At 41.6% G+C, this 27,503-nt stretch overlaps 1 protein-coding gene and 1 long non-coding RNA gene across 4 annotated transcripts in view; one reads left to right on the top strand and one right to left on the bottom strand.

The window, feature by feature from the left end:
* metap1d (methionyl aminopeptidase type 1D (mitochondrial)) overlaps positions 1-27,503 on the bottom strand; it is a 212,462-nt gene that overhangs the window by 40,943 nt on the left and 144,016 nt on the right. For all 3 annotated transcript variants that reach the window (XM_039757626.1, XM_039757625.1, XM_039757627.1), the window contains exon 5: positions 10,159-10,201. In XM_039757626.1, the coding sequence (XP_039613560.1) occupies positions 10,159-10,201 (43 nt within the window). The remainder of the gene's footprint in view (positions 1-10,158; positions 10,202-27,503) is intronic.
* LOC120531845 overlaps positions 1-27,503 on the top strand; it is a 152,974-nt gene that overhangs the window by 56,424 nt on the left and 69,047 nt on the right. The window lies entirely within an intron of this gene.

Here is a 27,503-nt window from a genome sequence, read left to right as displayed (position 1 = left end):
AGTGACTAACTGACTAGGGATAGTAGTGGGTATCATACTAGTACAGTAGAACTATAATACCAACGACAGACAACGAGTACAGCACAACACCATTTAAGATCAGAAGATACACAAGAAATCTACACTCATGCAGATGTCAGTATGAGCGACCACTGAGTAGTCTTATGACCTGCAGAAGTGACTGACTGACTGGTGACAGTAGTATAACACCAACAACAGACGAGTACAGCACAACATTCAAGATTAGAAGGTGCATAAGTAATATACCTATTTAGGCATCTGTTTAAATGATGGCTGAGTAATCTTATGACCAACCTAGAGAAGTGACTGCCTAACTCTTGACAGTAGTGGGTATAATACTAGTACAAAAGTAGTGTAATACCAATGACAGACAACGAGTCTGAACATCACCATTCAAGATTAGAAGAGACATAAGAAATATACTCGTACAGATATCTTTTAAAATGACTACTGAGTGGTCTAATGACCTGTGACCTGCAGAAGTGACTGCCTGACTAGTGACAGTGGTATAATATCAATGACAGACAATAAGTACAACCATTCAAGATCAGAAGGTACATAAGAATTATAATCGTGGAGGTGTCAGTAATAGCAGCCACTGAGTGGTCTCATAACCTGCTGAAAAAATATCTAATGGAATCTAGTGGTGTTAGTGCTAATAGTCATGCAGGAAGAGAAGTGACTGCACACGACGGCTGGGTTCTTTAATATTATTATGTGTTTTAAGCAAACAGAGATAAAGAGGTGACACAAATGAAGTGTTTAAATTATGAAAGGAATTAGTCCAAATGATGAAGACTGGGACTTTAAAATGAGTTCAACAAGAATTTGGGGGCACAGCTGGAAATGTGTTATGTGCAGACTTCACAGAAACATTACAATGGTTTTCTTCACATGGAATAGATATATAAAGTATAAAGTAGTATGGTAGAGAGTATGAATTTAGGGACTTTCAAATCTCCACTTAATGTTGTTTTCAAAAAATTAGCCTCATAGAATTGGTGGACATTGCTGTGTTGAAGGGCCTGTTTTTGTCAAGTTGTTTCTAATGTCCTGAACTGAAGGGAGCTTTGTGCCAATAACATTATGAGCTGACTTTACTACACTCTGTAGGGACCAGCAGCCTCTGGCTGAACAGGTGCCCCATAGAGATGTAATACAGTCAGGAATTATGAATCCTCTGTTCATCTACAGAAATTGGTCAGCAGAGATGGATACATCCGGATTTTACTCAGATACCTAACTACGTAAAGGCACTGGTGAGCCCTCTTGATGAAAAGCAACATGTTTTGTGCCAACTTCAGATCAAAAGTTGACTGCAATAGTCCACAAAAGCAAATCATATGACATAATATACTTACACATTCAAAAAAGGCCTTGACTCAGTCCTGCAGATTAAATTTGCAAATTGAAACTGTTGGCATCAGCTGGATCTCAAGCTGGTTAAACAGCAGGAGAAAAAAAGCAAAGAGGAGAATGTGTCAGGTGGAGTGAGGTCATCAGTGGAGGTCTGCCCTTGGACCGTTACTCATTATACTGGAATAAATGTCATTAACATAAACCAGAAAAACTTACAAATTTCACAAGTTTACATGATACCAAAACTGGAGGAATGGCAGTTCATAACAACCAATTCATAAGGACAACAACAAACTTCAGAATTGGGTGTATATGTGGAAAATGAACTATAGTGTTAAAAAGTGCAAAGTCCTACATGTGGGCAAAGGGGACATCATTTTAAATACAAGAGGGGAGACACTGAGCTACAGGAAGCAATCTCTTAAAAGGATTTAGGAATTTATGTTGACACAACACCTTTATCGTCTCAGCCATCTGCAGAAGCAATTAAAAACGCACATAAAATGAAAGGTTTTGTCATCTATAGAATATATATTGAGGAACATTAAGCTTGGACTATATAATTCACAAGTGAGACAGATTGAGAGTGTTGTGTGCAGTTCTGGTCACTACAGCACAAAGAGACATAGCAACACTTGAAGCTGAGCAAAGGAGAGCAACCAAGTGCATCATGGGACATAAGGACACGTCCTATTGTGACAGACTCAGAGAATTAAACTGTTTTGTTTGTGAGGAGAGGAGACTGCATGGGGACATAATCCATGCCTTCAAAATCCCTAAAGGCATTGATAAAGTAGATCCATCAGAATTCTTTCAGTTTAAGGATGAATCACGCAGTCAAGAACATCAGTGGAAATTAAGGGAAAGTGCATTTAGGAGTGAAGTCAGAAAGCTCTTTTTTATGCCAAAGGGAATCTTTATTTTTCCACCTTATACAATTTCTTGTATTAGGATTTTGTTAGTTTTCACATGGGCAGCACGGTGGCGCAGTGGGTAGTGCTGCTGCCTCGCAGTTAGGAGACCCGGGTTCACTTCCTCCCTGCGTGGAGTTTGCATGTTGTCTGTGTGGGTTTCCTCCTAGTACTCCGGTTTCCTCCCACAGTCCAAAGACATGCAGGTTAGGTGCATTGGTGATTCTAAATTGTCCTTGGTGTGTGGGTGTGCCCTGCGGTGGGCTGGCGCACTGCCCGAGGTTTGTTTCCTGCCTTGCGCCCTGTGTTGGCTGGGATTGGCTCCAGCAGACCCCCGTGACCCTGTAGTTAGGATATAGCGGGTTGGATAATGGATGGATGGATAGTTTTTGCATAGCCGTTGGGGTCAGAGGGCAGGGTCGGCCAGTGTACAGCACCCCTGGAGCAATTGCAGGTTAAGGGCCTCGCTCAAAGGGCCCAGCAGAGTAGGATCTCCTTTGGCAAAAATGGGGATTCAAACTGGCAACCTTCCGGATACCGCCACAGATCCTTAGCCTTAAAGCCATCACTCCACCCCAAATCTGAACAAACTACCGAGCCAGGGAGTTGGAGCAGAAACCTGGACAACCTTTAAGAAGTGTCTGGATGAGATATTGGGACAGCTTAGCTACTATTAGCTAAACAAAGGAGCTTGATGAATCGAATGGTCTCCTCTTGTTTGTCAAATTGTTTATGAGTGTGGACTGACAATTTTAATGCAATGGTTGGCACTGCTGCCTTGAAGGGCCAATCCCAAGCTAAACCCAGTCTCTGCAGACTTTGCATGTTTTCCAAATGTTCGTAGGTTTCGTTTGGACATTCAGGACTTACCCCACATCTGAAAGACCTGACTGAGTAAAAAAAGGAGTTTGCCTGTATTGGGCTTACAGTTGGCACAGTGGTTGGCACTGCAGCCTCCCAGCTCCTAAAGGACGGTGTTCAAATTCTAGGGCTGACACTCTACTTGGAGAGTTTTGGGGAGTTTATTACTGACCTGGTAATACAAACAGCAGGTACACATAATGGATGCCTTGATGAGTATATTTTAGCTGCCAAGGACACCATGTTTATCAAGTTAACAGATTTGATTTATTTTCAGTGCTTACCAGTTAAGCCCTTCAAATAGCCTTTTTCAATTAAATTCAAATCAATCTCGGTTATTTTTCTATAGCACTCTACACTGACTGAAGATACAGAACAATGTGTTATAATAACCAATTCAGGATATTTGGGGCATGGAGCCTATCCCAGGAGAATTAGGCAGATGATGGGAAACTGTCCTGGGCATAAAACTGGACCTACTATTTTATAATTAATATATAACAGTTGTCAGATAAGCAAGCACGGGGAACACTTTAATGGCTTATGCCAGATTAATATGGAGAAGGATTTGAGTGGGGCATTGCCACTAACTTTTAATCTGTCTGTATCCCCATAATGGAGGAGTAAAAAACAGCCAAACAACCATGGAGGTCACTTTTGTGGCCATGAAACCCATGCCCTTTTGGTCCAACATATATTTAGACAAAGTCATCATCAGAAGTTGTCATGCATTACTGGACCATCCCCATGGAGCTCCAGGCCTCTGACAACCTTTTCTTCACTTTGATTAAACATTGGCGTTTGTGTGACTTTCGTTCACTTCTTTGAACATCTGAATTAAACGGGGTGTTTGCTGGTACCACGACCCTCCTTATCTTGTCATTTTTCATTTACTTTTACACATATAAATTATATTAATAAGTATCACAGTGGCACAGAAATTATTCCAGCATCCTATGTATGCAGAACAGATTTTTATCTTTGCACCTGACGTTACTAGGAGAGTCTTTTACACACACACACACAGACACACACACACACACAGACATAACAAAAAATGTATGAGGCCTCCTAAAAGACTGTAAAAAACAGGTCAGGATCCTCACTAGCGTCCCCAGATATGGCCTTACCCCAGGCAGCCAGACCCCTACTACAAACTGCAGGCTTTGATTTATGGGGGCTCAAAATAGGGGACCTGGCTTTGAGAGCTGAAAACACAATTAAAATGTAAAGCTCTGGAATTTTTTTTAAAAAATTGAGGATTTATTAAACAAAAATAATGACAAATAAATCACAAATAAGGCAAAAAAAGAATTTGGCTAAAAGGCAGTCTAAAGCTGATCAAGTGCTAATACACAATCCAATGAGTAGAAACCAAAAATCTTTATATATAATATACTACCGCGGCTGTTTGTTTGTCTGTCCAGGATTTTAGATCACCTGTAGCTCGCAAAATGTTTGACCTGAAATTTGGTACACAAATACTACATGACGTTTACTATCCGTTTTCGGGGTGATGATTGACCTCCAAGGTTATTCCTCTTTTTATTTTATTTTATTGTAGAATCAACTCTCGGCAGAGGGCAGCAGGGTGGCCGTGTGGCGCATTCGTATGGGCGCCGTTCTCTTCCCTACCACTTCATATCTTAAATCATTTTTGAGGCAGATCGAAGACTTACGTGCCAGCTTAACTGAAAAATGAAGAAAAACGTACTAAGTAACTGCAACAGAAACACTCATTTAATCAGTTTTAACGCGAAAAGATGCCGACGGAAGAAGAGAAGAAGCGGGCCGCTAGGGTGGAGAGAAGAAGAGCTGCTCAGGAAACAACAGGCGCATCAACATCTGAACAAACGAACGATAAACGTACAGAGAAAGAGTAGGAGAACTATAAGTCAAGTGTATTCCCTGAACGTTATCGTGCAGTGCGCCGTTACTGATACTGTTATATTTCAAATCTTGGTTTAAGGTCTCCTATGCTCATTTTTCATTCTTTTGTTCGTATTAATCTTATTTATTTGCATTTGATTTTGTCTATTGCATCCTTGCATGTTGTGGGTGGTCTCCCAAGGGGTAGGACCACCTGCCCATCACTGCCAGTGACTGCCCTAATCCCGCATTTCCTGGTGGTTCATTGCGAATGCACTAAGGAGTGGTGAGTTTGTGTGCTTTTGCGATTTCCTTAATGTCTGAACCTGTGCTCCGTTGTTTTCACTTTAGATTTGTGGTTTGGATTTCTTCATCTGGGACTGCCTTGCCTTTTTAGGCAATTTCCTTCTTGCTGTTTATGCTCCACGCAACTGCTTCTGTTAACTCTTTCAGGGCTGATGTCGACTTTTGTCAAAAGGAGGAGCTGACAATAATCGGTAATCAACTGCAAACTGTGTCAAAACCAAATGATACGTTTTAGTTAGACTCTCGCTAGGAAAGTTAGCTTTATTGGTTTTGACCGAGATTTCCTGCACTCCCGTGAGTAGCAAGGTGCAGACAATGGCAAAAATTGCACTGACATCTGGCAAATCAAAGTGAATGCTTAAAGCAAAATATTTCGTGGACGACATTTTGCCTGTTCTCTCTGAATTGGACTAAGACTTGCCGGACTGAGATTTTGATACAAATGATCAAAAACAAATATGAGGTTTTGCAGCTTCAGCCGATTGGTCACCAGCTAATCCTGGTGCTGAACAGGTTCATGTAGCTGACACAACCTATGGCACTGTTCGCGTGGGAGGACTGCCACTTAACAATGGTAAGAGGTAGAAACCAGAATGCAATGCACTGTGACCGTGACTGCTGCTGCTGCCCCGTGCAGCCACGTGAACACAGCCTGGCAGCTTGCCTGTCGCACATTCTTGGCAAACTGGCAGCCACAGCATGCAGCAACGGACGTTTTATATTGATTTCTGTGTGAAGCCATTCCGTTATAAAAAAAATGTTGTTTTTTGGAAAAAATATTCAGCCCTCAAAGAGTTAAAGAATATTATTGTGCAAAATAAATCTTTTCACAGGGTGAGTCAAAATGATGTTAACATTTGAATGGCAGAAACAATTTATTCACAAAACATACTTCATATGTGCAAAATGATTTACAGGAATCCCTCAACCTGTTTGATGTCATGCTCAACACATGTACCATATGTGGCACATAAATTGTGCACAAAAATTGTATATAAGTATATACATAGCAGTGCCATTAGTGTTAACATAATTTTGACTCACCCTGAATTTTCTAAAGATACTGTGCTTGCCCTATTACTAGCCAGGGTTTTGATAGTCACATCCCCTTTCTAGTGGACAGCTATGTGGAAATTACATGCTTGGGAACCCTCGTGTGGCAGAACAAATAGAAGCAAAGAATCCAATAACCAGAAATAACAAATGCAAAGCATTACTTAGAAAACTCCTACAACAAATCGATGAGCCACTTCCGGCTGCTTCTCTCTGACCTCAGTATAAAGGTAGAGGGAGGGGCCAGCAGCAGTGACATCAGGGTGGTCCCGCCTCCTGGAGCTCCAAACATAAAACACAAGAAAAAGCTGAACATTTCACTATGCAGAACAGAAATAAAAAAAATCATATACCGATACAACAGAAGTTATACAAAAGCACGAAAAACCATATTTCAAAAAAAATAATAAAAAAGGAAAATAAATAGAAGCCACAGAAAAAATATGGGCTGAAACAGCATACAATGGCATGGAAATTGCATTATGTGGTTTGGAAAATCAATATTAAATTACATTTTAAATGATCTTCATGAACAGAATGAAGATCTGGGTGGAGTGGTGGCTCTGAGTTAGGGATCTGCACTGGTAATCAGAAGGTTGCCGGCTCAAATCCCCTAAATGCCAGAAATAACTCTACTCTGCCCTTAACCTGCAATTGCTTCGTCCTGGGTATGACATTAATCTGCATCCAGCCCTGCATGTAGGCCCTCTAACCTGCAGGGAAAACTTGAGGGTTGGTGACAGGATTGGCACTCCAGCCACCATAACAAAACCTCACACTGTTCCACTCCGTCTGAACTTGTGTGGTGCTGAGGTGTCACCCGTTGCATGGCTGCACTTTTTTCCTAATCTGGGGTCCCGAGGTGGTTTGTCATATGGTGGGTGTGATCAGCACATGCGCCTAACCACTTTCTTCATTAACAGAAAAATAACAGATCGCAACTGGCTTAAAATGGATCCCTGCCTTAAATCCAATGTTAAATAAGTACATTCGCCCTCCTGACTGATACTTAATAACCTAATCAGTTTTACTACTGAATTACAAAATTACACTTGACCTGCCAGCTCACAAACTGTAGGACACCATTTGACTGTACACCCATGATATTTGGATAAAACGGTCATCTACATAATTAAAATAAACTCAGCTTTTCATAATCTAAATGAGAGAGTTCAATTAACAATGACAAAGAATCAATTTACACTTAGCACTATTCACAGCAATCATATCATTAATGTATCTAGTAAAAAAAAATATATACATATATACTGTATATATATATATATATATATATATATATATACACACACAATATAGGGCATAGTGGTAAAGGCATTGCACTTGAAGTTGTAAGATGTCTGGCTCAAAGCCCTTGTGTGGCCCTGAGTGAGTCATCCATTGATACGTGGGCTCATCTGCTGTATGTGTTTAGTACGAAAGGCATTACGAAGAACCAGCCGAGTGCACTGCTGAATCCTAACACTGACTTGCTGCATAGAGATTCTCAGATTACTTGGCCGCTTTTTTCTCCTTTGCAGCAAACTCCCTGCAGTGTAAACAAAGAGCATCAAGTGGAGGCTTGTGTTATCAGTGAACCAGAGGCGACTGGTATATTAGTCTTTACATTAAAGAAAGTGGAGTAATAAACTGAAAAAAAGTAATGAGAGAAGTCATCCTGTGCAACTAGATGAACGGCAAGAAAAGCTACTTTAAGGAATTCAGGCCTTTATTCTGTCCTTTAAATTAAAATGGACAGCGTACTTGTTTAAAATGCAGCAGCTTACACTTTTAATTGGAAAAAGAAAAAATAAAGACACATTTGAAATTGCTGCTTAGTAAACAATAGGCTTTTTTTTAAAGATTTGTACTGTGTTTAATATTTGTCGCTGTGTGTCATACAGCATATGTTTTGGTAAGAAACAAGTACTACATAATTAAAATGATAATCCATATTTTATAATTACACCTCAAGAATTGTCTAGCTGATACACTGAAGGAAAAAAAACCTGTATAAATATAATAAATGTATATTTTAACAGCAAAAAGTTGTAGTGCAATTTCAATATCATATAGTGCCTCTCCTATCTATCTATCTATCTATCAATCAATAAATCAATCAATCATATAGTGCCTCTCCTATCTATCTATCATATAGTGCCCTTCATATCTCTCTATTATATAGTGCCTCTCCTATCTATCAATCAATCAATCAATCAATCATATAGTGCCTCTCCTATCTATCTATCATATAGTGCCCTTCATATCTCTCTATTATACAGTGCCTCTCCTATCTATCTATCTATCTATCTATCTATCTATCTATCTATCTATCTATCTATCTATCTATCTATCTATCTATCTATCTATCATATAGTGCCCTTCATATCTCTCTATTATATAGTGCCTCTGCTATCTATCTATCTATCTATCTATCGAGTGAAACAGTAAGATACAAATGGGCATAGGGTGGGCATGCAAGATCCACACAGAAAGTGACCAGGTTAACTTTCAATCCCATTTTCCAATGACTGCTGTGTCAGTGAGCCCCCCTAAAATGCCAACCTGTTAATTCTTGGAAACCACAGTGTTTGCTTCATGCAGCCACTCATTGCCATGTTTAAGTTAAACAAGTGACATTCCATGAACGGCTTTTTATTTTATCTTTCCATTTTATTCCATTCTAAATGTATAGACTACACAGAGCCATGTCAACGGCTTATTCAAGTCTCTCTCCATCATATTTTCATTTCATTTTGGTGGACAAGTCAACCTTTAGCGGCCACTTGGGCAGCTAATCTCTCATAAAGCGCTCGATTTTGGGTTTCTCTGGGGACAGTGACAACCGATTACACCAAACCATGTAATAGATTTATCATGTGGACAAGAAACAGAAATGTAACAACCTAGCTGATCAGACATTAAGGGTAAAAAAAAAAAGAAGAGAGAGAGGAGGGGGATTCCACCTGTTACTAAGACATAAGACATTCACATTACACTTGATTGACTCCAGGCGAGCTGTCTCTCCCTTTGTATCTTCACACAGTGGCGTGAAAAGAAGAAAAAAATAGGTGGAAGAACCTGGCAGATGCAAAGGGTTAAGACATCTGTAATGGACTTTGAACACAGCATAACCATCATGGATTTTAATAAATGTAGGGGACACTGCAAGGGAAAAGTGTTGCTGTCTAAATAGAGTGACACATACAGGCCAAGGCTGTCAATGTAGCCTCTAATGACAGAGTAAGATAATGACAGCTCCCACTCAAAATCAGCAGGAAGAGAAAGATCAATCTCTGCAGAGTGAAGGAAAAATGCTGCCTTTTTTCACGTTAGCTCATCTCATACATATCTATCTGAAGCAGCTGCCCAGCGCTGCGGTGTTCTGCATTAACTACACAGTGGATCAATAACAATTACACCTTCTCCAAAGCCTGACACATAGCAGGAATAGGGCTGACATTTCACACAGGATGGCATTGATCTCTGGGCATCTGATTCTAGCCCCGAATTCAAGTCAGACATGGGGTCTGGGTGGGATGAACACAGAATTAAAAAGAAAAACAAATGGCTATGGCTAAAAGCCAAAAAAGAAAAGAAAAGAAAAAAAAAAAAAAGCTAATCAGGCTCTTAGCCTCTGACTCTCCAGTAAATCCTGCACTCCAAACACAAATTCCGTATCTTCATTCCGCTGTTAGTGTGGACGCTCCCGGCAGTCTGAGAGGTGATCAAAGTGTGGCTTGTTTACGTATGCATAAACACGTCTATGAAAAACACTTACTGTGACATCAATGTTGATGATATCTCCATCTTGAAGAGGCCGGCTGAGTGGTGCCAATGATAAAAGGGGGAGAGAAAAAAAAGAAAGAGAAGAAAATCAGATTAGAAAAGAGGAAAGAGCACACAGGAAGAGAACAGTTAAACAATGGCTCACGTCTGGGGAGACCAAAAAGCTCTAAAAATGACCAGTGGGACATTCTGAAATTATCGCCAAGTTCTGCCACTAACTGCTATATGGTGACATGGATTATTATCATAAAATCTAAAATGTTTTTACATTAAATACAGCAATGCAGATAGGCAACCAACAAAAACGGCTGCATATACAGTGATCCCTCGCTATATCGCGGATTTTAAATGTAAGTATATCTAAATATATATCACAGATTTTTCGCTGGTTTGCGGATTTCTGTGGACAATAGGTCTTTTAATTTATGGTACATGCTTCCTCAGTTGCTTTGCCCAGTTGATTTCATACAAGGGACACCATTGGCGGATGGCTGAGAAGCTACCCAATCAGAGCACGTATTACATATTAAATAAAACTCCTCAATGATGTACGATATGCTTCCCGTGCGGTGCTTCGCATACTTGAAAGCCCAAACAGCACATATTGATTTTTGATTGTTTGCTTGTCTCTCTCTCTCTCTTTCTGACATTCTCTACTACTGACGGAGGGGGTGTGAGCAGAGGGGGTGTTCGCAAAATGGCCTAGAGGATAGGGACGCTCCTGTAAAAAATGCTGAAAGACTACCTTCACATTGCTGCCTTTCTTGCAGCTGCTTTGTCCAGCGGTGCCTTGCATACTTAAAAGCCCAAACAGCACCTATTGATTTTTGATTGTTTGCTTTTCTCTCTCTGACATTCTCTGCCCCTGACGCGCACTCCTTTGAAGAGGAAGATATATTTGCATTCTTTTAATGGTGAGACGGAACTGTCATCTCTGTCTTGTCATAGAGCACAGTTTAAACTTTTGACTAAAGGGTGTTATTTCATGTCTAGAGGGCTCTAATAATGTTAGAAAATGTATTTAGAAGGTTGTAAACAGGTTTTCTATGCTCTAACTGCGAAAATATTAGGTTTATAAATAAAGAATCCTACCTCGCGGAAATTCATTTATCGCAGCAGAGTCTGGAACGGATTAACCGCGATAAACGAGGGTTGACTGTACAGTATATGCACTAGTAATGCGATTCCAGAGCCGAAAGGGTTAATCGACTTGTTCTTGGAGACACAGACCCCTCAGTTGTTTCCTTTTCCTTAATTAGAAGCCAAACAATAATGAGATACATAATGAGCCAACACATGACCAGCAAACTGTGACCATCATACAGTTTCTGAAAATAAAGAAAGATGAAGGTCTCAGGAATGTTGATCTGCTCAGGTCCACAAGACATTTTTGACAGAGCTTTTAGAAAAGAGAAACTCAACAATTTCAGGATTGTCTGCTATTGCACCACGAAACCAGCAACAAGCCATGGAATTCAAGAACGGGTTTCATTAACAAGAAGAATCGGCGCCTAATTAAGCAACTGGTTGGAGTGAAATTGGTTGGAGTTTGAGGCCCTGACTTAGGTGGTCTTCTGTTGGCTCCATCACTTCACATTTCATTTCTGTTCAGATTTAAAGAAAGAAATGAAGCAATTGAGAGGACCGATGAAGAAATTCAGGGAAACAAATCTTCAAAAACAAATCAATTAAAATTCATTCAAAAGAAGATAATTAGTAGCAAAAACAGGTTACTAATTAAGAAAAGGGTTAGAATGAAAATCTGCAGCCACTGCCGCCCTCCAGGACCGCAGTTTGAGACACTGTTGTAGTACAACTTTATTATTACTATCTGGGTCCCCTATCAAAATTGTATAAAAGACAGAGAGGAGGTTGGATTGGGACTCGAGTGCAGTGGGTGACACCTCAGCACCACACTGGAACAGTGTGAGGGTTTCTTTATGGTGGCTAGCACCACCCCCTGAATTTTACCTTGCAAGTTGGGGGACCTGCTTTCAGGGGTGGAAGCAGGCTAATGTCATACCCAGGAAAGAGCATTTGCAGGTGAAGGGTCTCAGCTCAAGGGCCCAATAGAGTAGAGTCACTTGTGGCATTTATGGGATTCGAATCGGCACCCTTCTGATTGCCATGACAGATCCCTAGCCTTTTCCCTCCGCCCATAATATAAATTTGTTTTTAGTTACTTGAAATTTAATAATTTCCTTCTCACTAAGTCATGCCAAGTCATTTTATAACCTGCTTAATCCATACCAGGGTTGTGTGGAGTGCTAGCACCTATAACAGCCAGCATAGGATGCAAAGCAGGAACAAACCCTGGACAAGCTGCCAGTCTATCACAGGACAAACATACACAGGCCAATTTAGGGTCGTCAGTTCACCTAACCAGCGTGCCTTTGGACTGTGGCACGAAACCAACGCAGACACGGAGATACAATACAATACAATACAATACAGTTTATTTTTGTATAGCCCAAAATCACACAGGAAGTGCCGCAATGGACTTTAACAGGCCCTGCCTTTTGACAGGCCCCCAGCCTTGACTCTCTGAGAAGACAAGGAAAAACTCCCAATAAAAACCTTGTAGGGAAAAATGGAAGAAAGCTTGGGAAAGGCAGTTCAAAGAGAGACCCCTTTCCAGGTAGGTTGGGCGTGCAGTGGGTGTCAAAAGTAGGGGGTCAATACAATACAATACACAGAACAGAACAAATACTCAATACAGTATAATGATAAAAATTTTAGAAGTACGGAGCAGAATTTAACAGTAGATGATATCACATAATAAGATTTGGATATTTTTAGAGTCCTGGAGACCTCATCCATCAAGCTGCCTCCCCATTTGGCCACTCCACGGCTGAAACGTTGCTCGGCCAGCCAATCCAATGAAAGGACCCCTCTTTCCCACGATTCCTGTGATCCTCCATCAGGGATGACTTTACCATAGGCAGGCAAACAACTTGTCAGGTGGGCCATGGCACCAATTGCCACATTTGAGTAAAGAGAAGAGAAACAGAATAGGTGAGGGTTAGTAACAAATTATAACTCTCATGTTACTTATGTTTTAGTGCTAATGACTAACCACAGAGATGCAGTCTGTACAGTTAATCAGCAGCTCTAGTCAGGGTGTGCTAAACTGAAGTTGTGAGTCTTCAGCCGAGATTTAAAGGCTGAGACTGAAGGGGCATCTCTTATAGAAGCAGGAAGACCACTCCACAGTTTAGGGGCCCTGTAACTAAAAGCTCGACCTCCTACTGTTATTTTATTAATCCTTGGAATCATAAGCAGACCGGCATCTTGAGATCTTAATGTGTGCTCAGGTTTGTAAGTCATGATAAGTTCAGATAAGATAGCCAGACCTTGGCCATTTAATGCTTTATATGTTAAAAGGAGGATTTTGAAATCTGCCCTAAACTTAACCGGGAGCCAGTGTAAGGATTTAGATACCAGGCAATCAAAACACTGAGAAGACGTGGGACGTGAACCCTGGACCCCTTACTGCGAGGCAGCAGCACCCCCACAGCACCACCATGCCGCTCCTCCAATATTACATACAGCAACACAGCTTAGATGACTAGCTCTTATTATTAATTATTTAGAGCTCCTATGAGAATGGTCCTTACATATTTGTCATACACAAATAACTTTTTGTTCTGTTTAAAAAATAGGTATAACAGCGCCACGCCACGCCTCATGAGAAAAACAAAATCTCTACACTAAATAAAGTAAGTCTGCTGGGCAGAGAAAACCAGCAAATATGGCAAAGATTATAATGAAGACAGCCTAAACTACAGTATTATTATTATTTTATTCTCCTATTCTCCTATACAGTAAATAACAACATCTAAACATCTAGGAGGTTCTGCTCAAGCTTTATAACACACTGGTGAGGCCTCATCTGGAGTCCTGTGTGCAGTTTGGGTCTCCAGCTACAAAATGGACATAACAGCACAAGAGAAGGTCCAGAGAAGAGCGACTAGGCTGATTCACGGCTACAGGGGATGAGTTAGGAGGAAAGGTTAAAAGAGCTGAGCCTTTACAGTTTAAGGAAAAGAAGATGAAGAGGAGACCTGACTGGTGTTTAAAATTATGAAAGGAATTAGTCCAGTGGATCGAGACGGTGACTTTCAAATGAGTTCATCAAGAACATGGGAACACAGTTGGAAACTTGTTAAGGGTAAATTTTGCACAAACATTAGGAAGTTTTTCTTTACACAAACAACGATAGACACTTGGAATAAGAGACCAAATAGTGAGGTAGACAGTAGGACTTTAGGGACTTTCAAAACTTGACATGATGTTTTCTTGGAATAAATAAGTGGATAGGACTGGCGAGCTTTGTTGGGCTGAATGGCCTGCTCTCGTCTAGATTGTTCTAATGTTCTAAACTATTTTTCAAGTTTTTAATGAGAAGTCAAGCAAAATGACACCTTATATTGGCTAACTGGACAGATATGCAAGATTTCAGGGCATCTCAGGCCCCTTCTTCAGGCATGTAATCAAGTTTTTAAAAATTAACAGCAAGCAGTGAGGCATAATGGATTTCAAACCCTGAGGTTGTGGGTTTAAATCCCACTACTGACACCAATGTGTAGACCTGAGCAAAGTCACTTCACCTGCTTGGACTCCAACTGGAAAAACAAAAAGAAATGTAAGCAACTGTATCTCAAATGTAGTAAGTCACCTTGGATAAAGGCATCAGACAAATAAGGAGAAGAATAAAATCAACTGCTGATTGCGGCAAATAAGTCTACTGTACAGCCACAGCAGATACAGACCTGTGGGTGATAAGCATGGATTAGCCATACATTTCCTTAAAGGTGTAAAGCAAGTAAGCCCTCACTTTTTAAACACATCCAAGAACTGACCTATTGTTTAGTAACAATTCCATGCATTTAGTTATCTGGAGTTGGGGTTTAATCACATAAGGGAATGACATCCAATCACTAATCCGATTTCAGGTCAATTTTTGGAAATGATTAAAATAATTCATTACTATAATAGAGACAGGCAGTGGGATGTACTGGTTAAGGCTCTGGACTTCAAACCCTGAGGTTGTGGGCTGAAATCCCACTACTGACACCATTGTGTGACCCTAATTAAGTCACCTGACCTGCCTGAGCTCCAATTGAGGGAATAAAGCGAACAAAACAAAAGGGACCAATCGTATTTCAGATGTGTTAAGATGCCTTGAATAAAGATGTCAGCCAAATAATCTCTCTGTATATAAAATCCAAAGTCTGTCTGCTTTTCACGAGAGAACTACTTAATGGATTTTATATCGATTTTTTTCTATAATTTGCTTGAACATTCTGGTTGACTTTGCAACCCCTCTCATTGCACTAAGTGTCATAGTTCGCTTGCGGTATCAATTTATTTGCGCAAATCCGAGAGAGCGAAGCAGTGGGCCGAGGGGAGGGGGTAGATTACATCGTCAATCACACACCAGCCTCAAAGCGTACCTTACCTCCTCTTAACTAGCGAACAAGCAAACTACTTAACGGATTTAGATTGGGCTTTTTTGTAGAATTTGCTTGAACATTCCAGTAGAGTTTGCGACTTCTCTCATTGCGCTAAGAATCATAGTTCACTTGCAGGAGCGATAGTATTCATGCTAATCCGAGACAGAGGCTGCAGGCCGAGGGGAGGGGGAAGCGTGATGTCAGGAGTGGGGAGTCGGTCTGCCTCTCGGGACATTTTGGAGCGTTCCTTGCCTCTGCTTAGCAAGCGATACTGGTTTGTTTATTGATTTTTAAAGTTTGTTCTGTTTCACTACTATGCAGGCGGAGCCACGGGGGACGTCTAGTAAGTAATAAAATCAACGGATCGCACAAACGAGTGCAAATCCACAGTAGAAACATATCTGTGTGTGTTCAGCATGAACTGCCTACAGATTTCTTGAAATGTGTAAAGCAAGTAAGCCCATAATCTTCGAACGCGTCCAATAACTGATGTGCAGTTTAGTAGCCTAATTACATGCGTTCGGCAATCTGGAGTTGGGGTTTAATCACGTATGGAAATAACATCTATCTAATCATTAACTCTTTGAGGGCTGAATATTATTTCTAGTTTTCAGAAAAGCACACAAAGCAATGGCTCCACACATAAATCAATATAAAATATCTTTTGCTGCATGCCATGGCTGCTGTCAGCACCCGTTGGGTGACTCTGGGGGCAGCTCAATGACCAGTAGGAAAACGCGATGGGCCGGCTGCTTGGCTGTTTTTGCGCAGCAGTAGCAGTCGCAGTGTGACGCAATCTGGTTTGTACCACTTGTCATCGTAAAAGGCAGTCCTCCCAGGCGAACATTAGCTACACGGACATGTTCAGCACCACGATCAGCTGACGCTGGTCCCTCACTTTTGTCTTCAATCTCCAGATCACTTACATCAAAGTCTGACTCAGCGATATGATATGCAAAACGCCATCCATGAAGTATTTTGCTTTTCCCATTTGCTTTGGTCTTTTGCCAGATGTCGATGCCATTTGAGGGGTTGTTTGCTATTCGCTACTCATGCATGTGCAGGAAATCTCGGTCAAATCAACGAAGCTAACTTTAAAGAGAATCAAACTAAAACATAACGGTGAGTTTTGTTACAGTTTACAGCTGATTACTGTCGACTACCCTTGAATTTCGACAAAAATCGACATTCGCCCTGAAAGAGTTCATCTGATTTCAGCTAACACCAATATTTAGACAATTTTAAGATATTATAAATCATTACTACAGAATAATAGAGGCAGGCAGTAGTGCATAAAGGTTAAGGCCTTGGGCTGAAATCCCACTACTGACACCAGTGTGTGACCTAATTAAGTCACCTGACCTGCCTGAGCTCCAACTGAGGGCATAAAGCAAACAAAACAAAATGAATCAATCGTATTTCAGATGTGGTAAGTTGCCTTGGATAAAAGTGTCAGCCAAATAATAAGTGATAAAATCAACAGATCACACAAACGAGTGCAAATCCACAGTAGGCACAGACTGGTGTGTGTTCAGCATGAATTAGTGGTACATTTCCGTAAAGGTGCAAAACAAGTAAGCCCTCACTTTTTGAACACATCCAAAAACTGACTTGTTGTTTAGTAACAATTCCATGAATTGAATTATCTGGAGTTGGGATTTAATCACATAAGTAAATGATATCCAATCACTAATTCGATTTCAGTTTACACCAATTTTTAGAAATGATTAAAATAATATAAGTCATTACTATAACAGGGCGGCACAGTGACACAGTGGGTAGTGTTGCTGCCTCGCAGTTAGGGGACCCGGGTTCACTTCCTGGGTCCACCCTGCGTGGAGTTTGCATGTTCTCCCTGTGTCTGTGTGGGTTTCCTCCCACACTCCAAAGACATGCAGGTTAGGTGCATTGGCGGTCCTAAATTGTCCCTAGTGCGTGCTTGGTGTGTCGGTGTGTGTGTGTGCACCCTGAGGTGGGCTGGTGCCCCGACCCGGGGTTTGTTTCCTGCCTTGCGCCCTGTGTTGGCTGGGATTGGCTCCAGCAGACCCCTGTGACCCTGTAGTTAGGATATAGCGGGTTGGATAATTGATTGATGAATGGATTACTATAACAGAGATAGGCAGTGGGCAGAGGTTAAGGCTTCAGACTTCAAATCCTGAGGTTGTGGGCTGAAATCCCACTACTGACACCATGTCACCCTAATTAAATCACTTGACCTTCCTGAGCTCCAACAGGAGGAATAAAGGAAATAAAGCAAAAGGGACCAATCATATTTCAGACGTGGTAAGATACCCTGGATAAAGGTGTGAGCCAAATAATAATAAAAAAAAAAAAAAAAAATGGATTGCACAAATGAGTGCAAATCCACAGTAGACACCTACTGGAGTGTGTTCAGCATGAACTGCCGACAGTTTTTTTTTTAAATGTGTAAAGCAAGTAGGCTCCTAATTTTCGAACACGTCCCACGACTGATGTGCCATTTAGTAGCCTAATTACATGCGTTCAGCGATCTGGAGTTGGGGTTTAATCATGTATGGAAATGACATCTATCTAATCACAAATCCGATTTCAGTTTACTGTACACTAATATTTAGACAATATTAAGATATTATAAATCATTACTATAATAGAGCCAGGCAGTGGAGCGTAGCAGTTAAGGCTTTGGACTTCAAACCCTGAGGTTGTGGGTTCAAATTCTGCTACCGGCACAGTGTGACCTGAGTTCCAAATGGAAACACAAAAGAAATGGAACAGCTCGTATTTCAGATGTTGTCATTCACCTTAGATAATGGTATTAGCCTAATAATAAGTGATAAAATCAACGGCTGACTGCTGAAAATTAGCCTATATAAGTAATAATGATAGTAGTAATAATAAGAGGGATGAATGTGTGGTGCCAGGCCCCATTACAAAACCAAATTCTCTCTTCCATATTACGAAGCATAGAACACAAATACACACTGTTCAGTTTAGAATTTTTAAAAAAGTATTGCTATTATTATGGTCTGCTACCAAAAATGGTCTTAACATACATACCAGAAGCAAATATAGTGTTTTTCTATTTTTGAAAAATATGTCTAACTGCTAGGTAGCACCTTCTGAAAATTAAGTCACTTTCCAATTAAAATTAAGCCACTCTGCCAGTTATAAAAGACCAACTACATCTTCATTATTATGGGCCCCTATCAAAATGCTCCTTATATAAAAGTCAGAATTAAACATAAACTTTTTTTTTTTTAATTTACACAAAATAATCTTCTCCCGTATTCCAGGCCTGGCAAGACCAAAGCCACTGTCTACTGAAAAAGAGCGCACTGCCACTTAGAGAAGGCCAAGAAAAGCAGTGAATATTACATTACAGTATTATTAATATTAGTAGTAGAGTCAAATGTAGGTGTCTTATTAAAATGGCTCCTTGTATATAAAAAAACAAAATATAAAAACAATGTGTTCAATTCATAACACAATTCTTCTGCTATATAACAGAGACAGAGGCTACGGGCCGAGGGGAGGGGGAAGCGTGATGTCAGGAGTGGGGAGCCGGGCAGGGCCATCCTCACTCACGTGCCAGCCTCCGTTCAAGTTAGTCTGTGACTCGCCACGTGTTGGAGTGCATCTTGCCTCCACTTAGCTAGCGATAGCTGTTTGTTTATTGATTTTTAAAGTTTGTCCTGTTTCAATACTATGCGGGCAGAGCCTGGGGGGACAGCACGTTATTAATACGTTTGACTAACTGTCCTCATGCACTACTAATGTCACATGTTCCGAAATGCATTGAATGCAGTGGCGTAGACAGCACGAACGTGCAAAAGTTGAGAAAGTACTAAACTCTCCTCACTAATGTAACGTATTGTTAAAACATTTATAGCTACATTCAACATAAGCCCTGTTCGGGCAGGATTAACGTTACACCAGGTGGTGGGTCCAGTCAGTGCCTGAAGTGGGCCGGTATGCACCAGCACTTTGTACCGCTTGTACCTTATGAGGACTGGTAGTTCAAGTATGCAAGCCGGTGGGTGAACTAAGTTGGGACCACATTAGCAACCCTTATTTATAACAGCAATATATCCACTCACAGCTCCAAGGGGGCACCACTCTTCCCCCACAACACTATTTGATATAAATTGTGCATATTCTATGGATCATCATAGATACCCCCAGACTAGAGTCCCCCCTCCCCGTCCTCCAGCACAACAAAGGGAATCTCAGTTCTTTTTTTTCTCCCCAGCTTCAGGCGTTGGGTAAGGTAATTGTTACTGGAGGACCCCTATATTTCTATTTTTTTGGTATTTGGCACACTGTATTATTCCCTGAGGGGAATTTGTCTTTTCATATAACCTCTGGAGGTCAGAGCACAGGGTCAGCCATTGTACAGGCAATTTTTATATTCATAGATAGAATTTTAGTGCCAAGTCGATTTGCACAAGACGTCTTTAATAAATAATGTGGTTATTTATTTATTTATTTTTCAAACTTTTCATAGAAGGTAAAAGGGGCCATAATCTTCTCTGTGACATAAACAAGATGTCCATAAAACGTTACTGACATGAGAGCTTCAGATGGGACTAAAATTGCAGAGGTCCTCCGGTATTACTTACTTCACCCACCTCCCGCTGTAAAACTAATTCCATCTGAATAGGACTTTTGTCGTCACGACTAAATGTTTCATGATATGCTCAAAGCACTTTCTTATCTAGGTTGATCTATGTGACTAATTCAAGACAGTCCAGGAGAAAAGGTGGAATGCCAACTGGGCCGTCCCGTTTTAATGCAGAAAACAAAACAGCTCAATAAGGGGAAAAGAAGTAGGCGAAATAAATTAATTATCCAAAAACTGGCCTTCACTAAAGGCTTTGGGCAGCCCCGCTCTGGTCATTGCTCAGGTCCAAAAAGTGACACCACTTTTCAGGGATGTTCGCTTTTTATAGTTTCTGGGTCAGCAGGGATGGGGTGTCTCTGTCTCAGTTGCCCTCATTGAGTGTCTTCTCAGCACCGTGAGGGAAACAAAAGGATACAATAAAGCGATAGCACCCACTCTCGTCTCAGTGGGGGTACCGCATACCTCAAGTGAGCCCAGAAGGTGATCCTCTGATGCGCATGCATGATGCTAGAAAAACACGTCAATTTGAAATATGTGAAATCGTCTTTGTGCCCGTCTCTACTAGCCTGTTTCTGAGGTGCTAGGGCAGGGCCATGGACGCTGCAGAGCTCTTGTTAGATCGTTGCTCAGTTGTGTGTATGTGCTGCCTATAGCTTTCAGTTTCGTGGCACTTGAAGGATAGTATATGCAGTGGGGGAAATAAGCATTTGATCCCCTGCCAAATTTAACAAAGACAGAATATCAACCAAAAATCCAGAAATATCACATTACATAAAAGTTATAAGTTGATTTGCATATCATTGAATGAAATAAGTATTTGATCCTCTACAACCCAACAAGAAATCAGGCTCCCTCACCTTGGCCCGTCTTAAGTTTGCCAGTGAACATCTGCGCCTGTACGTGTGCCTTCTTGAGCAGGAGGACCTTGTGGGTGCTGCAAGATTTCAACCCATTATAGCATAGTGTGTTACCAATGGTGTTCTTCGTGACTGTGGTGGTCCCAACTGGCTTCAGATCATTAATGAGCTCCTCCCATGTAGTTTTGGGCTGATCCCTCACCTTCCTCACCCCATGAGGCAAGATCTTGCATGGAGCTCTAGACGGAGGGAGAGTGACGGTCATTTTATGTTTCTTCTATTTCCGAATAAGTACACCAACAGTCGTCACCTTCTCACCAAGCTTCTTGCTGGTGGTCTTCTAGCCCATTCCAACCTTATGCAGGTCTACAGTATTGTTCCTGAAGTCCTTTGGCAGCTCTTTGGTATTGCCCATGGTGGTGGAGAGGTTGGAATGGAAGTAATTGGGCTTTATACATATCACGGGTTGAGATCAGGAGTATCTGTGATTGACTGATTAATGGATTGATTGTAATCTGTGTGCCATATGGGGACAACGCCAATCTGAGGGAGCCAGAATTCTGGTTTACTTCCAGTTTCACTCAATGACATGCAAATCAGTTTATGACTTTTATGTAAAGTGTTTTTTCTGGATTTTTAGTTGATATTCTGTCTTTCTGTCGGCCTTTCATAACATATTTATGTTATGTTATGTTAGGTAGAATGCCTAGAGGGGGCTGGGTGGTCTCGTTGCCTCAGAACCCCTGAAGATTTTATTTTTTTCTCCAGCCGTCTCGAGTTTATTTGTGTTTTTTCTGTCCTCCCTGGCCATCGGATCTTACTTTTATTCTATGTTAATTAGTGTTCCATAATTTTAATTCTTATTTATTTTGCCTTTTTTCTCATGTAAAGCACTTTGAGCTACATTGTTTGTATGAAAATGTGCTATAAAAATAAATGTTATTGTTGTTGTTCTCCATTAAAATGAAACTACCATCAAAATTAGAGACTGTTCATTTCTTTGTGAGTAAGCAAACTTACAAATTCAGCAGGGGATCAAATACATATTTCGCCCACTGTATAAGGAATAAATAGGTTGATCTTTTTTGTGATTCAGTTTAAAAGGTGTGCAGACTTTCACATCTCGCTACAGTGGAACCTCGAGTCACAAACGTCTCTGAACACGTACAAATCGGGTTATGACCAAAAAGTTTGCCAAACTTCTGCATCTGTTCACGACCACACACTGGGGAACACTCAGTTCTTACATGCCAATGATTTCCGCACGTGTTCAGTCTCTCCCTGTACTTTACATTGTTCTCGGTGCATCACGTAGAGGGACTCTCCCTCAAAACTGTAACCTCCTCTCAACCCAGCTTCTTCCTGTGGTATAGCAGACCCACAGCTCCCGCCAAAAAGGCCAGTTTTACTAAATAATCACCGCACTAGCAGCTTAGCGAGGGGGCGTGGTGGTGTGTGGCTGAAGCGGTTCCTGCGGAGTTTGTGATGTGGGCGTTTCTCACCTAAGTGCGCAGGTGAGAAGCGGTCTGCATCCGTAATTGTTCCCTTATAGCCACGACTACCACGTCCTCTTCATAAATAGAAGTGCGAGTCGGCTAAAGGGAAAAAGAAGAGAACAGGAAAGAATGGGAGGGAAGGCAGGAAGCAGGAGGAGAATGCCGGCGCAGGAGAGAGAGAGAGATAAAGAGAGGAGAGAGAGAGAGAGAGAGAGAGAGAGAGAGAGAGATAAAGAGAGAGCGAGCGCAAGAGAGCGAGAGAGAGAGAGAGAGAGAACGCGAGTAAGCGCAAGAGAGCGAGAGAGAGCACAGGCAGGCTCGCGTGCAGCTGAGCAGGGAGCCTGGGTGTTTGTCTCAGTGTTATTCAATGTTTTTACATTTAGTTTACTATTACACTGTGCATTCTATGGTATAATTAACTATTTTTGTGCTTAAAATCCTTTAAAGAAAATATATTTACATACAGCTCGTGTGGTCCGGAACGGATTAATTGTATTTACATACAATCCTATGGGGGAAAATTACTTCAGGTCACGACCAAATCGTGTTACAACCAGAGTTTTGGAACGAATTACGGTCATGACCCAAGGTTCCACTGTATTTCGGAGTGGTTGCCATCAACAGCATGAAATTATGTCAACTACTTATGTGGAATGCAATTTAAAATGTCGCCCATTGAATGCATTGTGATGGATGGCCGGCCGTTTATCCCGGCCAATACCCCCAAGCCGCCAGGTGGAGCCCTCCTTGCAGTATGGAGGTCCCCAGAAGACCAGCAGGGCATCATAGACAATGGAGTTTTTATGCACAGCCCTGCTGGATGACATGGGGGCCACTAGGGGACACTGCAGGGAGGAATAATGGATATTTTCCCTACGCCCCGGAAGCACATCATTCCTTTTAGTCCACGTGAAGAAAAGAACTTGTACCTGACCCGGAAGTGATTGAGACTCACATGGACTGGGGATTAGGAACACTTCGGGGTCAGGAGATATAAAAAGACTGTGGAGCTGGGTGGAAGGGTGGCAACGCGTCTGGGAGTGGAGGATTGATTTATTGTATTGGTTAGTGATTTATATGAATATTGTGGAGGAGAGGGTGCTTTGTGCACTGTGGCGATTAAATAAAGTCGAATCTTGGACTTTTACCTGGTGTCTGGAGTCGTGGACAGGGGTTCAAGGGGGCGAGAGCGCCCCCTATCTACCACAGCATATTGGAAATTTATGAATAATAAGTTGTGTTTGTCCTTTTCATATCAAATATTTGACTTTGAGGTATCTTTTACTACTGTCCTTTGGTGGGTGTGATAAAGATTTTTAAGTCTGTGTAATTTTTTTCAGACCATTAAAAAGATGCAGACAAGAACAGGCCATTCAGCCCAACAAGGCTCGCCAGTCCCATCTACTTAATTCCTCCAAAATAATATCAAGTCGAGTTCTGAAGGTCCTTAAAGTCCTGTTCTCTACCACACTACGTAGCAACTTATTCCATGTGTCTATGATTCTATACATGAAGAAAAACTGCACTACTTGGCTGACATTGTATCATCACTGATGCTGGTAGCTTAACACATGGTGAAATGCAGTGTTGCTGCACACAAAGTTTACTGGTATTCTGCCAATGGTGGAACAGTTTGGGAAAACTTGTTTTTTTACAAAATTTTTATATTTTAGTTTTATTGATTTTTAAAAAATCAAATAACACTCCATACGCATAACTCAATTTTTACAAAAAGAAAAAAAGAAAAAGGTTCGAAACAAATCAACCCCCATTCCTGAGAAAGAGAGAAAACTTGTTTTCACTTTGTCATTATGGGTTATTGAGGATAAATTGATGGGCAAAAATGTCAAATTTATCAATTTAAAATGAATTGTACAACACACCAAAGTGTGCAGAAACTGAAGTGGATTTATCTCTAGTAGGGTTGATTACTGCAAGGCGGTGTTCAGTGGCTGCTCAAATCATTGTTTATGCAGCTTTTGGTCAATTCAAAATGCTGCTACAAGGATCAGTACAAGAACAAGAAAGTATGAACACATAACTCCAGTTCTCCTGTCCTTACACCAGCTCCCAGTAAAGTTTAGAGCTGATTTCAAAATCATCCTTTCAACCTATAAAGCCTTAAATGGCAGAGACCCTGCTTACTTATCTGAACTTATCATTATTCACATTAAGATCTCGAGATGCCAGTCTGCTTATGACTCCAAAGGTTAATAAAATAACAGTGGGAGATTGATCTTTTAATTACAGGACCCCAAAGCTATGGAATGATCTGCCTGCTCATTTAAGAGGTGCCAGATTTTAAATAAGGCTGAAGGCTCATAACTTTAGTTTAGTATACCCTGACTAGAGCTGCTGATGAGTTGTGCATACTTCATCTCTGTATGTTAGTCATTAGTACTAAAATATAAGTAATATGACATTATGTAAGTGTTGTCAGCGATCATCTGGCATTCCGACTCTCCAAGGCAGGGCAGAGCGGTCCTCTTTAAACCAAATCTCAGGAGCACTTCCAGTGTATGCACACAGTCCAATTGAGGTAGTAGGCAGGGGGAAGTCTTTAGAAGGCAAGGATGATTCCTCCCTGCAGCTCCCCCTGGCAGTAGGCATGGTATACAAAAGGGCGGTAGCACGGGACTACACTTCCCAGCATGCCTGTGGGTTGAAAAAAATTGGGCAGCTACATAAGAATGCTGCCTTCCAGTGTATCGGGGGAATATAGGCTCCAGGAAGGCCAACTCCTCTGATCCCCTTATTCTATTGGCCTCAGTTCCTGGAAAGGGATTAGTTTTTTTTGACCTGGTTGAGACACCAGGCAATCCCTCACAATTTTTATAAACTTTTACTAAAACCCCCCATTCTGTTTCTCTTCTCTGTATTGTCATGTGTCACTTGGTGCCACTGCTCTACTGCTAGGTTGCTTGCCTGCCTATGGAGAAGTCATCTCAGATAAAGGACTAGTGGAATCATCGGGTAGAAGGGTCCTTTCATCTGATTGGCTGTCCCAGCACTGACCCAGCTGTAGAATGGCCAGTAGGGGGAGGTGGCTTGTTGGCAGAGGTCTCCAGGTCAGGGACTTTATCATTGACTTTCTCTTTTACAGTGTTACTCTCCTCCACTGTCGACAAAGTTGCCCCTTCAGTCTCAGCTTTTAATCCCAGCTGAAGACCCAGGACTTCAGTTTAGTATACCCTGACTAGAGCTGCCGATTAGCTGTGCACACTGCATCTCTGTTGTTGGTCATCTGTACAGAAATATAAGTAATACGAGATTTATAAACTTTTACTAACCCTCCTCTTATTCTGTTTCTCTTCTCTGTATCTTCCTGTGGCACTTGGTGCCACTACTCTACTACCAGGTTGAATGCCTGTCTATTCAAAACTCATCTTAGACAAAAGGGCACTGGAATGATCAGGTAGAAGAACCCTTTCTTGTGACTGGCCAGCCCAGCACTGACTCAGCTGTAGAACGGCCAGTGGGGGGATGCGACTTGTTAGCCGAGGTCTCCAGGACTCTGACTGTGTCTGACTTGTCTTTTCTATAACCTACTTGTGGTCCTATGAGCTGATGGACAGATGTTGTTTTTCATTTATGTTAATTAGTTTGTACTTTGTTTTTGATTTGTTTGAACAAATATGTACCTTGATATGAGATAGTTCTGCATTTAGTGAGTGGTATCATCTATTCTTGCATTTTGCCATGAGAGCTGTTGCGGTGGTCTGTGCCTACACTTGGTGAGAAGTGCCGTGCAACAACAAAATAGTTTGGACTGTCATATTGCATTTATAAGGTAGGCCAAGACAGACTGGCCATTGAGTTCTGTAAAGAGGAGGCCTTGTGTTCTGTTTTGTGTGTTAAAGTATTGTGGCAGGCAGCTGGCATCCATGCCCAGCCGGGATGCCAATGCACACTATATTCAGGGGGAGCAGCCCTGGACTGTGCAATACCTCCCCCTGGACGCTAGATGGCCGCCCCCTTGGGCTGGTGTAGTGCCTCGGTTTCCCACAGGGCTCCCTGGGAATTGAAGTTGGGGGCAGCCCTGTTGGGTCCTGCAGGTACCGCCAGGGGGTGCTGTGTTTTGGACTCCTGAGCCTGTGTGGGCAACAGATTCATCACACCTGGAAGTGCCGCCGGATCTCGGTGATCAAACACCTGGAGCACTTCCAGGTGACCTATAAAAGGGAGCCAGCGACCTGCACTCGATGGCCAGAGTTGGGTGGAGGAGGACAAGGTTGCTAGGGAGGACTGGTGGTGCCAAGGAAGAGAAAAGTGCTTGCGCTATACTGGTGGTTACTGGTGTTTGGGACTGTGTTGTGGCTGGGGGGGATTACGGGGAAGACATGCCCTCCAGCTGAAGATAAATAAAAGTCTTTGTATTTCACACGTGCCTCCCGTGTCCAATCTGTGTCGGGTCAGGTGCAATATAGCGCCTTTCTTACAGTATTTAATCCTCTTTGTGACACCCATTACATGCCCTACCTACCTGGGGTTGGGTTTCTGTCTGAACTGCTTTTCCCAAGATTTCTCCCATTTTGTTCCACTATAAGTATTTTTAGGGAGTGTTTTCTTGTCTTCTTAAGAGAGTCAAGGCTGGGGGTCGGTATGGGCGGTTATTGTGAAAAACCTGGCCTGTTAAAAGGCATTCCTTGTGTGATTTTGGGCTATACAAGAAATGAATTGTTGTGATTGTTGAAAGGGTCTGAATACTTTTCCGAATCCACTACATATAACGTCTATGTGCTTACTATATATACTCGCGTATAAGTCTTTAAACCCATAAAATCGATCATGAAATCAGACTCCGATTTGTACGCCCGTTCAAAAATGCAACCCTTACATTTTTTAACATCTTCTTGTCTCCTCCAATCTCACTTTCTCAGTTTCTGAGACACGTCAAATTTTGTTGCAGCAGCGCAGTTACCAATTTC

This window comes from Polypterus senegalus, chromosome 6, assembly GCF_016835505.1.
Source record: "Polypterus senegalus isolate Bchr_013 chromosome 6, ASM1683550v1, whole genome shotgun sequence".
Lineage (NCBI taxonomy): Eukaryota > Metazoa > Chordata > Cladistia > Polypteriformes > Polypteridae > Polypterus > Polypterus senegalus.
The sequence above is the reverse complement of the archived record's forward strand: the minus strand, read 5'-3'. Positions and strand labels throughout refer to the sequence as shown.